Source organism: Aythya marila, assembly GCF_965140915.1.
Source record: "Aythya marila genome assembly, chromosome: 2".
Lineage (NCBI taxonomy): Eukaryota > Metazoa > Chordata > Aves > Anseriformes > Anatidae > Aythya > Aythya marila.
This window is the reverse complement of record NC_139043.1, coordinates 8,697,247-8,710,484: the sequence shown is the minus strand read 5'-3', so window position 1 is coordinate 8,710,484 and position 13,238 is coordinate 8,697,247. Positions and strand designations below refer to the sequence as shown.

Sequence of the window (13,238 nt, the reverse complement as noted above, 5' to 3'; positions counted from 1 at the left end):
GGGACATCCAGCCCTTTAGCCCTGACCTCCCTGCTCTCCCCCTAAGGCTGCTGCCACCTCCATGAGCACAGCTCCATAAAGGAAAGGAAAAAAGATATATATTTTTCTGGAAAAAATATATTTTTTCCAATTCAAAATGCAATTCAAAATGCCAGTGCTCTTGTCCTGAAGAACCCAAGGCTAAAACCACTCAGGACTAATGAATCTGACCCCTGTGAAGTCACTTATGAGCTACTCTGAAGCTATGAGCTGCTCAGCTGCTTTTGATGAATCAGAAAACAACGCCGGCGCAAAGAACCCTCTGGACCATGTGCTGTAGGAGACAGGGAGCTTGGAGCTCCCCTTCCCAGCACCAAGCCCAGGAGAAGCAGGGCAGCCGTGTTTGATTTCCATGTAAAAATGCTGATCTGCTTTCATTACCACAGGAAACCTAACAAGTTGGTGGAATTTTTGCAGCACTTGCCTGCTATTTAATACAATATAACCGGGCTCTGAAACCACCTAGACATGACGTACCATAGGAGAGAAAACATCATTTACAGCTGGGGGAACCTTCACTGAGCTGAACTCATAAGCTCTGACCCTTTAGGACTCCTTGAGCAGTGATGCTTTATTTACAGAAATTATCACACGTCCTTTGAATTCTGTCTTTGAGGGTTAACCAGCAGCACGATTACAACCTCCCGCCTTCCTTATCACGCAGCTGTGCAATAAAACTGCTCTCCTCACCCCGCTGTTATTAAGCTGTCATCACAACCAGCGTTTGTAGCCTGCGAAGACAGAAAAATGTCATTGCACAACAGGATTTAAAGGCAGGGAAAGGACTACAACACGAGGCGGGGCAACTCACGTGGTGCTTCGTTACCCAAGGAAATCACCATTATTTTTAGGACACTGTCCTGGCCCCTTCGCTGGAGGGACCTCTCCGGCTGTGTCCCCTTGAGACAGACACCCCTCAAAAGCTTCCGAGGCAGAACCCTTAATGATCTTTCCTATAGAAGTATGCTTTGTCCAATTAGTCCTGCATGTAATGCTTTGTTCTCATGAATTTTGGAGCTCCTCTGCTGTGCAGCAAGGCTACTGAGACTTAATTTCATTATTCACCTCAATATGTTCCTGCTGCATTCAGCGAACAGTCTATGGGCCCTCCTGTGGCTAATTTAGCACCTGCAAATCCCCACGCTTAAAACCAAAGGCTGAATAACCCACAGAATGAGCGTGCAGGAACTAAACACAGGCCAAATCATCACACTTTCTGGCAAGACTGATATATATATATATTTTTCTCCACGTAGAAACTTTGGGCACACTTCCCTGTCCCAAAGAGAGACCCTCAGTCAGATGTCCTACTTCTCTTTGGCACCAAGCTACATCCCAAATCTTTTTGTGCATGTTTTTTAATTCCTTCTGACAAAGCTCAAGCAGTTTGAGGGGAAGCCACGCACCTGGAGGATCCAGGCCATCCTCAGACCGGAGATGTTGGCTACTGCTTCAGCTGCTGTGCAGCAGAGTTACGCTGAACAGAAGGCAGGCTGGCTATGCCAAAGCAGTTAGGAACCACATCATGAAGGCTGCTCAAGCTAAGCCAACAGACTGCAGTGAAGTGGACGAAGATTGATCGTAAAACCATTCTACTGCTTCCCCTACAAACACGGAAGCCCCAAACAAGCACTTGGGTAAAGTAAAATCAAAATCTTTTTGTTTAAATTATCAAGATGTTATCTTTCCTAAATCAGATGGTGCAAGCCTCAGCAGCACTTAGCCTTACCAGCTGTGCTTACTCCTCCTTGCTGTGTGCCCTCTAAGATGCTTTGGCATCTAGTGATACCTCTCTGCAGACAACCAAGCTGCAAGACATAGCATGTTTACCCTGCAACCCTCTGTATTCTATTTCGGATTATGAACTTGAGTATCTTGGAAGACAATGGTAATAGCATTCTGTAGCCTAATTCACCTGGCAGTAACACACGCTTATGTCACTTGGCAAAATAGCAAGACTGTTTCTCTTAAACCCTGTAATTCATGCTGGAAAACCTTCTAAAAGTTCAATCTTATAAATTCTGTTTAGGATTATTATTTTTTTTTTTATTTTTTTTTTTTTTAATACCACTGAGTATGCATGACTGACTGTTAGTTATGCAACCATAACAACTGTCCTTTTCAAGAAAGATTCCTGCATAATGTGAATACAGAGAACCCATGGCAAACGTGACTTGATCGTAGAACTTTAATAGTAAAAAAAGTGTAAAACCAAACACACCAATGAAAACTTATCAGTAAGAATGAGAATTTAAGTGTTCAAATTCAGCATAGTGCAAATTTTCTTCACTCCCCTCCCACCTCTTCCAAACTTAAATCACTTTGGTTCAGGTACCTCTAAGTATTGGCAAAAAATGAACTTTTGACTTACATTTTTTGGCTGCATTATTTTTTAACACATACAGATCTAGCTTCAGGCTTTACAAATAAGTCTTAAATACTTCTTTATCAATCAAATATATGTAGAAATCAGTCATCTTATGTCCAGTTTTATGAAGTTTTGGAAATAGTTTTAAGATGGTTGCAAAACTGTCTCTCCAGCAGGTAGCACACTTAAAGTATCTGAGCTGATCCAGTCCTGATCTGAAGACTTATGTGATTATATTTTTAGGTTTTAAGCATTTGAGAAAAGGATCTTATGCCAGTGAAATTACTCAATTCACACCAAAGCAAGATTAGAATTGGGGGCTGTTTTGTAATACCGTCTCTGTGCTAATCTCTTCCTCCAGAACAGAAGCACAAGCAGCAGTTAGAGCATTCCCGTAGAAGAGTGAAAACAGCCAGGATGCTGCTACCTTGCCTCAACATCTTTTTTTGACAGGTCAGTCTTTAACATATGCCTCTAATTACATCAGAAGCCATGTAAGAGTGGAAACAAACACACACAAAAAATGTAGAATACAAAAAGGCAAATGCATAAAAGTTTACAAGTACACCATAACCACAAAATTGGAGTATTTCTAAAAATCTGGGCTTGATGAAAGATACAACAAAACTAGCTTTACTATTACTAGTTAAATAAATTATTGCTCCATTTGACTCCATGCAGCATTGAAATGAACTCAGAACCTTCTTCTCTTTAATCTGTCATAAGAAATGATCGCTATGTAAGAGAATACAAGGCTCAGATTTTTACTGTACATTGCACTTCAATTTTAAGACCTAATACTTGCTATTTAGGTCTACTGTGGTCTAAGCTATCAAACGAATACATTGTGCTCACAGAACTATGTATTAAGAAACACCAAACGTTTAATGTAGTGACATAAGCACTTTTTTCTTTCTTTTTTTACACATGGCAATCACAGATTGCAAGTTCTATAGGGTTGTGAGAAAAACAAGTAGTGATCTCTTTCATAAACTGAATTAAGAAAACAAGCTGTTCAAAATTCTTCACATGCAGTTTAAGTCACATTTTAGGCTTGCTTCTGTTTCCAATGTTTTTAGTCAAAACCCTCACTCAAACAGATGCAAGATCAAAAACAGCTGTAAGGAGGAAACTGCAGATCTTCCGAGGAGTTGGGGCCACATCCTCACTAACCACAAGCACCTGCAATGCAGGTATCTTCAGTGACACCACACATTTAAGACACCTGAAGGCAGCTTTGGTGAGACACTGAAGCACATGCATACTTCTAAGCAGGAACACTTACAAACACTTTCCTACTGAATTGGGCCAGAACGAGATTTGCTCAAGCTAGAGTTTCTTGATAAAGTTCATGTTGGAACAAGATTGTCTCCAGCATTCACCTACTGTACTGAAGTAATTTAGAAGTTTCCCAGCCAGGTGACTTCAAGCCTTTTGTCCCTCAAACCCCCTCCACTGCTAAAGTCAAACTTAATGCAGCATTACTGGTAAGGGCATGATTCCTTCATAAGACTCCTAAAAGCGTTAGTGCAATGCCTTTAATCTGTTTTGATCACTCTTATTTTTAAATAACCCTATATATATTTTTTTTAAAAGATTTGGATAAATACTATTCCTATTAAACCATACTTCATCATTGTTAAGCACCATCGATCTACTTCCTTTGGGCACTGATACAGGCGCTTGTAATTAAATTTCTGTTTCAAGGCTTTAAAATGTGGCAGCTGCTTCAATAACTTACACTGGAATCTAATACTTGGAAAACTGCCACTTAGCCTGAATGCTTGTATTCAACTTGGTGTTAAACTCTTTGAGAGAACAGCCATATGCAAATGCTTATGCAGTAAATCAGGGTAAGATTTCAAGATAAGCAGTTAATTTCACTTGGCTATTCTAAGAGTGGATTAATTTTTTTTCCACAAGTCATTTGTGCAGTGAGCCCATAGAGAGATTATTTTCTCTAAATAATCTTCAATTTAAAACAGGAACACATCTTCTCAATGTTGCTTTCACGCTGGCACCATGCTCTCTCCTCCAAGGATTTAGTCATTGTGTGGTTTCTCTGGAATACCCTATGGATTAAAAGAACAACAGAAAGTATATTTTAGTACCACGTAAGAAGTTACTATGTTATGCAATATTTCCAATAACGAAAGTTAGTTGACTATTTAGTCAAACTGACAGTGACCTAGCAGACACAGCTTCTTGTAAAATCCCAGCAAGGATGTACTCCTGAACTGTGGACAGAATTGTCACCATAGTTTTGTGCTGCCTCAATTTGTTCATTTGATGAAAAGAATTGGGCTTGGTAGACAGATAAAGACTTTTACAGCCTTCCTATCTCAGGATATTTATTTGCAGGCAATGCACAGCACTCACTTAATGGACATTTGTTTCATTTTTAATGTTTAATTTTCGAGCTGACTTCAAGCAAAAGTTACTGGATTTTCCCTGCAAAGCCTAGTATCAGATAGACTTGCTCATTTCCTCCTAAGCTCCTTTTCTAGTGTGAAACCCTCGTACATCAATGTAAGAAGGCATTTAAACAACTTATTTAAAATAGAGCTTGTAGTAAGTTCTCCTTCATTCTCTTGAGAAAATACAGATGTCCAAGTATTGAACATGCTCAGTTCTGCAGCCCCCAAGCAGTAGCAAACAAATATTTGTGAGGTGGGTGTCCTTAAGATAACCCTAGTTTGCCAGATGCTGAGAATGATGGTTACAACTCAAGATAATGTATTGCTCTCCATCTAATCCAACTGATGAGTAATGAAGGAGCAGCTTTAGGTATCAACATGCAGCAAGAGCTGCAGCAGCACCTTCACCTTCTCTTCAGAAATCAAACTATGAAATGTTGGGTTTCATCAAGCTGAGAGGGAAAAAGTTACTGATATATTTTATTTAAAAAAAAAATCTACCTTTCTCTGCCCCCATACACTTAGTCCTAAGGGAAAAAAAAGCACATGCAGATTGCAAGTACTGCTGGGATTTGAAGTGGAAGTAATGAACTTATACTTTAAAGAACATCAGGGGAAAAAAAAAATAAAAATGAAGTTAAGACACTGACTAAGGTCCTGGGAGATCTGGCTTGATACCAAGTTATATCAGGAAATAATTTTTTAGAAGAAAACTATTTAAACCAGGCAGACTTGCCAATGCCTTCCCCCCACCCCCCCGTCTTTTCTACTAGGGGTTACTGTTAATGTAGTGAAACTGAGAATCAGTACTACAGAAATTAATCAGTGGTGGTCAAGCAATGTGGCTTTTTCCCCCCAGCTTGGCTGGGAGCCGGTCCATCTGCTGTATCAAGTTCTGACCATCCACATCGGAAGCACATTAGTGTCTATGCCCTGGGTTAGAAAGGTTAGGCAGAAGGGACAGAAAGCCTGTTCGAGGCAAGACAGCTAGCTGCTGACTGGCCTTTTTGCTCATTTGTAGTTCAGTCCCTAAAAACAGCTTTTCCCTTTCCTAAGGAGCTTTGGAGACTTATTATTTCAGGAGCTCCTACGCCTATCAAGGCCCTTCCTTCAGAGAAAAGGGAAGACACCTCAACTACTTGAAGTAGAATAGTTGAATGCTTTCCAGGATAAAGGAGTTATGTAGGAAAAGTTAAATTGACTGGATCTGGTATACTGATATACTGATTCAAGTCTCATTTAGGCTCTTGCTGGAAAAAGTTTCACACAGAACATACTCAAACACTTGCTAAGACAATTCCCACTCCACTGGTAACACAGGTTGCATGTTTACATTTCAGCTCTTGGGAAGATAGGTATTAATCTCCTGATCTGTGAGTCATACCCTTAAAGGCATAGTTTGTTCTTGGAGTAACAAAGACAGAAGTTATTTGGACTGCTAAAAGGAAATGCTAATTATACAGTAGTTACCATAGCCAGCTGGCGTCCTATGTTTCCTACAGTCACACCTCCTGAGAAAAATATACACGGAAGCCAAGAACGGATGTAAAGAAAATCTGGGGATGTATACCTAATAAACAAAAGGAAATAAATCAGAGACAAGGTATTATCATGTTATCATCACTTTATGTACTGTTAACAAGATGCTCTAGGTTTTTCACCAGACCCAACCAACACAGAAACACAGGAGCAAAAATAGGAAGACCAAATTAAGTCTCTTAACTTATAAACTTTAACTAGCCAATGTCCTTGCCAGCAAGGTTTAGGAATTCTCCTCTCCTGAGCGCCAGTTGGTGATACACCAAGTCAGGAGAAGGTTGGTTTGTTGGGGTATATGGTGAGATGACAACAGCTCTGTCTGCCCCCCTCCCCTCCATGCCATCATTTAGAACAGCACAATTAGCTGCCTTAGACATATAAGATGCCTTACAAGGACACACCAAATATGTTAATAAGTAGTTTGCAATACCCTTGCACCCCCTGCTTTAATTAAGACAAGAGAGTTGAAATACCATTTAAAAGCGTAACTTACTGATAAACACCATTATATACAAGGAACTGGGTTATCAGAGTTGCTACAAAGGCTATCGTAATTCCAAGTCCGAGACCACTTCTTGAACGATCAAATGTCCACCAGAGACCCAGCGATAAGGCTGCTAGAGTCAGGGACAGCTGGACATTGTTTGCAAAGTCTAATTTCTGGAAAAAAAGATGTTAAGGACAATCCTTTCAAATCTTCACACATCCTACTCAAACTGAAAGCAAGCATGATTTCGTATTTCTAGTGACAAAATGGTAGGGATCTGCCTTTCAGACCTGCTGAGCAATTACAGCTCTTGCTGACTTGAAGTTTTCTGCCCAAGCCATCACCATTCAACACAAACAATGCTCTTACTGAAGAGTTTAGTGGATCTCAGTAGTTAATTGTGTTAACTATTACATAACAAACACATACAGGTTAAACCAACATGTTACCCTGTTACACTCAGCTACACCAGCCATACGTCCGGCCCTTCTCCATCCCAGAACCCCATAACTATTAAGTTAACTACGTCATCTGTCTTAAAGCAGATACTGCACTGTACTGCAGGTCTCAGAAGTCTGCCTCTGCCAATGGCATTATCATTACCTTTGTGATTCTCCCAGGCATGAGTGGAAGAGCCTGTTTCATGGCAATACACTAAGTACAGCAAGCAACAACATCAACCAGTTGAAGGATACAGCACTCGCATGATTAATGCCAACGAAAACTGCTATGCATCGCATGACGCTGGCCCACTCTCTTTTGAACTTGTGTGGTTCCCCCAGGTGGCTGTCAATGCAGGGGTACAGCAGGCCAACAACAGCTGCAAGAGAAGCAAGACCACTTATACTAACCATTACATCACGATTATTTCATTACTATTAAATATTAGTTTAGCAATTAAGTGCTTGATAAAACCTTCTAGTACTGATGTGCCTACCATGCTGCTGCAGGCCTGATGAAGAAAACGGTTGTTAGCATTCCCGCCCAACCTCCCCAAACTTTAGAAATGAAAAATAACCACCAGACTTTTTCAAGCAACGTTCTGTTTGGACCTTTATAGCAGACATACATCCGACTCCAAGCTCCTTTTTAACCCCCATGAGGAAGTATCATTTCCCAGCCTGAGTAGATGCTTGCTTTGTACCAGTAAATAACAAAAAGCTTAATTATAGTGAGGAGTGGAGCATACCTTTATTGCTCATATGCAGGACAGCTCCTTTTACAAACCTGATTTATTGCTTGTGAATCAGGCCCTGAATTACTATTTGCTTGGACTAAAAAGTTCCTTGGCAGAGCTGATTTCCCTCCTTCTTCTGGACTGTATGGCAGCCTATGCTCCCATCCAAATTAAATGAATTTGGATATCAAATAGAAGCAGGGCAGAGCTTAAGGAAACAGCTGCCATCAGTCATGTGTCAGTGAAAAGTATCTACTCACACTGTTATTCAGGCAGAGCTTTGCTTGCATATTGCCTTCTCTCAGCCTTATGAGAAATGGTTGCAGAAGGGAAATTGTTTGTCTGTGCTCAGTTTCTGGGTACTTGTTTAATTCTTTTAAGGCTTGCAATTCCATGTATTATAACAAATGCTGATTAGACAGTGAGCTTTAACTGTTTGGGATGTTTGTTTTCTTCCCTACTTTATTTTTTTTTTCCCTCCTTAAACTCCTAAGAGAAGTCACTTCTATGTGAAGAGGGTTACAGGAGCTACTGCTGTAAGTCAATGGATCTAGTGCTGAAAGCCTCACTTCTTGGCGCCAGCTAGCAGGACTTTTACCTTAAGATAACAGCTACATGCCAGAGATTAATCCAAGCATGCCAGGACTATCAGAAGGCCGTAATGAGGCTATCTCGTAGCACTTAGCATGGAGCTTATCACTCACGTGAGTTCCATTAATCAGACCCTCTTGCTCAGCGCCACAAGCCAGCACCTCTGTTTTTAAAAACAGGCAGAAAAAGCGCTGTGAAAGCACTTTCAACACAAATCGCGCTCACAACGGCGTTGCTCCCCTTGACCCGACCTGCCAGCCCTCCAACCCCTAGGAGGGCATCATCACGGCGGGGTTTGGGTTTACCCGCAGTGCCAGCAGGCGGCCGGGCACAACAACGCCGCCGGCCCGCTCCGTGCCCGGCGCCCCGGGGCGGCTCCGCGCTGCCCGTCCCGGGGCCGCGGCTCCCCCTCCGCACGTGACTTCCTTGTTTTGGGCCCCGCCCCTGGCCTGTTCGCGCCCTCAGCCAATGGCGAGCGCCGCCCGCCACTCACCAGTTCGGCGGCGGCCAATGGCGGCCCGAGGGGGGCGGGGCCGAGCGGGAGCGCGCGCGCCGCTGTCGCCGCCGCGGGAACGCGCCGCGGGGCTGCACCGCGCCTGCTGCCGCTCGCGGCGCGCTCCGGGGTGTGTGTGTGGGGAAATAAACCCCAAAATACCCAAATCAAGGCGGTTTCGTGGTGTGGGGAGCGCCCGCGAGGTTGGGGCACAGTGAGCTGCGCTGCCTTCCTTCCCCATTGGTGTAAAGGAGGCGCACACCCCCCCAAAATAACCCCCAAACAGTTAAAATCCAGGTAAAAACACACAAAACGAGGTCAGCCCCGCTGCCCGCCGCTCACCTGCCGCCGTCCCGCAGCACGGGGGCACCCACCAGGCGGAGGAGAAGAGCGTGGCGATGACCTCCTCGGGGAACAGTGTGACGTTCCTCTGCACCTGCAGCAAGTTCAGCACCAGCGCCATGAAAGCGCCCACCACGAAGAGGACCACGCTCCGCTGCACCAGGTGCCGGCTCCAGTTCAGGGTGCTGCCCGCACCGCCGGGGCTCCGCGCCCCGTGTCCTGCTGACACCTGCGAGGGGCTTCCAGAGCTCAGCATCTCGCCCGCTTTGGTGGCCGCGTCGCCCGGCTGCGTTTTGTGCCTCCCCCTGGCAGCGCACGAACAGCTCCAGGTGCAGCTCTCCAGCCGGGGCATCGGCCTCACCGGCAGCCCTGCAACGCGAGCGGGAAAAACAACTGGTTATAGCAAGCCTGAGGGCGAGACATGAGGAGATGCAGCAGGAGGGGACCAGCAGGAGGATGAAAACGCCGACTCCAGTGGGCTGGGGGCTCCTGTTCCTGTCAGGATGGGAGCTGGGGGGGGTCCAGTTAGGGCCAGGGGGCTCCTGTCAGGACCCAGGATGAGGCCTGGCAGGCTCCCACTCCTGTCAGGGCACAGGGGGCTCCCATTCCTGTCAGGATCTGGCCCAGGGTGCTCCTACTGGGGCTGGGGGCTCCCCTTCCTGTCAGAGTCTAGTCTGGGTGCTCCCATCAGGACTGGGGGGCTCCCATTCCTGTCAGGATCAGGCCGGGGGGGAGTAGGGAGGTCCCATTCTTGTCAGGGTTGAACCCAGGGGGCTCCCACTGGGGCTGTGGGCTCCTATTCCCGTCAGGATGGGGCCCGGAGGGGTCCTGTCAGGGCCGGGGGCTCCCATTCCCGTCAGGATCTGGCCGGGGGGGCTCCTATTGGGGCTGGGGGCTCCCATTCCTGTCAGAACCCGCATCTCCGAGCCTCCGACCCCCTCATTCCTGTCACAATCGACCCCAGAACCCCCTCATTCCTGTCACAATCGACCCCAGAACCCCCTTATTCCTGTCACAACCGGCCCCGGGACCCCCCAGTTCCTGTCAGAACCACCCCAATTCCTGTCAGGCCCCGACCCACCGCCGCTCTCCGCCTCACCTCAGGCCCCCCGCCGCCGCTCAACCCGCGAGGGACGGGACGAATCCAGCACCCACCCCGCCGCCGTCCCGCTGCCGGCGCTGGGGTTTATAACCGCCGGCCGCCGCGGTCACGTCAGGCGCCGCCGACCTACCGGCGGCCGGGGGCAGCGCCGGGCCCCGCCGCAGCCGCCCCTCGCCCGCCCCCGCGGCGGAGGGGAGTGGCCAAAGGGGCCGAGGGGGCGTGGCTAAAAAGGGGGTGGGGGGCGTGTCCGCGGCGCGAGCTCGCCGAGCGCGGGAGTCGCGCGCTCAGCCCGGCGGCGTCGGGTGAGGCGGGCGCAGCCAATGGCGGGCGGGCGGCTGATATGACGTAGGGACACACCACCCGCCCCGCGCGCGCGCGCGGCCCCGCCGCTCCTCCCTCCGTCAGCGGCCCCGCCCCGCCCCGCCGCGGGAGCGCGCGCGTCAGGGGTTACCTCATGGCGGGGGGGTGGGGGGGGGGAAGTAGGGAGCGTTACTTCAGCGCCGAGGGGCGCAGTGAACGTGGAGTCACGGGATGGGTTCAGAATGGTAAAATAAAGGAAATGCAGAATGACAGAAATCACAGGATTGTTACAGAATGATAAAATAAATGACATACAGAATCACAGAATCATTAAGGTCGGAAAAGCCCTCCAAGATCATCCGGTCCAAGCATCCCCTACCACCAGTGTCACCACTAAGCCATGTCCCCAAGCACCACGTCCAACCTCTCCTTGAACACCCCCAGGGACGGGGACGCCACCACCTCCCTGGGCAACCCGTCCCAGTGGCTGACTGCTCTTGCTGAGACGAAATGTCTCCTCAGTTCCAGCCTGAACCTCCCCTGGCGCAACTTGAGGCCATTCCCTCTGGTCCTGTCACCAGTTATCTGTGAGCAGAGGCTGACCCCCAGCTCCCCACCCCTTCCTTTCAGGCAGCTGTAGAGAGCAATGAGGTTTCCCAAGCCCCCTCTTCCTCATCCCAAACACCCCCAGCTCCCTCAGCTGCTCCTCACAGGACTTGTGCTCCAGGCCCTTCACCAACTTCGTAGCCCTTGGTCCCAGTTCAACCCAGTTGTGTTTCATTGATGTGTTCAATGTAACAATTGTCAATAAATCATACGAAAAGAAGGACATCCTTTCTGTATGATAAAGTGAAAAATTCATCTAGTGTGTGGCTATCCCTTCTGATCTTCCATCTGTCCCAGCTGGCATTCAAAGCCCTATGATGGCAGAGCCTGCTGTGTAATGTGCCTTTGGAGTAGGTTCTGTACTGTCTTTGAGGTGGATGAATTCATAGTGCCACTGCTGGAAGTCATAGAGAAGACAAATATTATTATCTGAATACTGACTAGTGTGGGATCAGACCAGTTCTGCCTTGTAGTCCTTACTGCTGGGCTGCCGCATAGGTGGACTCTGTGCATGGCACTGTACGTCTTCATGTTCAGTTTCACCACAGTGCACTGAAGCAGTTTTGGTTTTACTCTCATATGCTAAAATTATCTCGATTCTTCTGTCAGATTTTGAAAGATGATCAACAAGTAGGATTGGTAACGTTTTTTTTTAGCTATTTCAGAAGCCCCCATTAATTTGCATTTTGAGTATGCATAACTATATTCAGTTTGTTTTACAGTATAGGTTTACTTCTGGCGTTCTTCCTCTAACTTCAAGTAAGTTGAAATGTCAATAAATAGAAAATTTCTTTCATTCCAGAAACCTCACACCTTTTCCATTCATCGTTTCTGAAGTGGCTATAATGTTGATTAAGAGGTGACTGAGGAGCTGCCTTTCGCACACACGCTGCCAGTTTGGTTTTGTCATCGTGAAATGGAGCACACCAGCGTTCTGCCACACACACCAGCAAAATGTGGTTGTGCCAGTTAATTCAGAGCCGCTGGTTTTCATCCTGTCAGAATATCCCTTTTCCTTCTTCCTGCTTCACCAAGTGTTCTCGTGTTAGTGCAGCTGGAGTTTTGCTTGTTTTTTAGCCTCATGAATTGCCCACATGGCAGAGCAGAACTGTGGTTTGCGTTACACCATCCATTTCCTTTCCTTCACTTTTTTTTCTGACCCAGTGGACCTGCACTGTATGTTCAAGTTAACTATTTTCAGAGAAGACAGCCTTACTATATTGTCAGCACTTATGAGTTCCTCCACAGAAACATTTGATTTGTTCCAGGAAATCACATGCAGACTTAACACTTCTCTTCATGGCAACCGTGTACACATTTTGAATTGACACAAGCGATTTATGTATATTCCTGGAACACTAAGCAATACCTTCAGCAACTCTAAATGAGGGCTAGAGCTCATTCCCTGCGAAATTTTCTTCTTAAATCACTTCAAGATTTATCAACAGGACTGCAGATCTGAGATAAAATGACCCGTCTTTGTAAGAAATTTCTTTTGGAGTTGACCTGAGGGAAACAAATACTAATTCATCCTTGCTTGTGCTACATCTCTGCTTTAATCAAAAAGATATCTTTCTGTATTATTTTTTTTTCCCTAAGTCCTACCCATCTGGGCAGAGTTCACGTTCCCTTGTGCTGCAGACATTTGCTAGTTATCTTTCCTGCAAGAACCTTTTAAGCATTTTTTATCCCATGTTTTCCTTTCCTCCTGGGTATGTCTCCTTTGCTGCTTTCTGCAGTATCTTTTTCCAACTTTTTACAAATTTTTTTCTTCCAG

The 13,238-nt window shown here is 46.1% G+C and overlaps 1 protein-coding gene across 1 annotated transcript; it reads right to left on the bottom strand.

The window, feature by feature from the left end:
- Nucleotides 1-2,212: 2,212 nt before the first annotated feature.
- On the bottom strand, nt 2,213-10,711 carry INSIG1 (insulin induced gene 1). Its single transcript, XM_082752498.1, has 6 exons — nt 10,553-10,711; nt 9,454-9,822; nt 7,546-7,670; nt 6,857-7,023; nt 6,295-6,394; nt 2,213-4,479 (listed from the first exon to the last, which is right to left on the bottom strand). Exons 2-6 carry the CDS (start codon nt 9,803-9,805, stop codon nt 4,450-4,452), a joined length of 774 nt encoding a protein of 257 aa, XP_082608624.1. The 5' UTR covers nt 9,806-9,822; nt 10,553-10,711; the 3' UTR covers nt 2,213-4,449.
- Between the last annotated feature and the right edge of the window lie 2,527 nt (nt 10,712-13,238).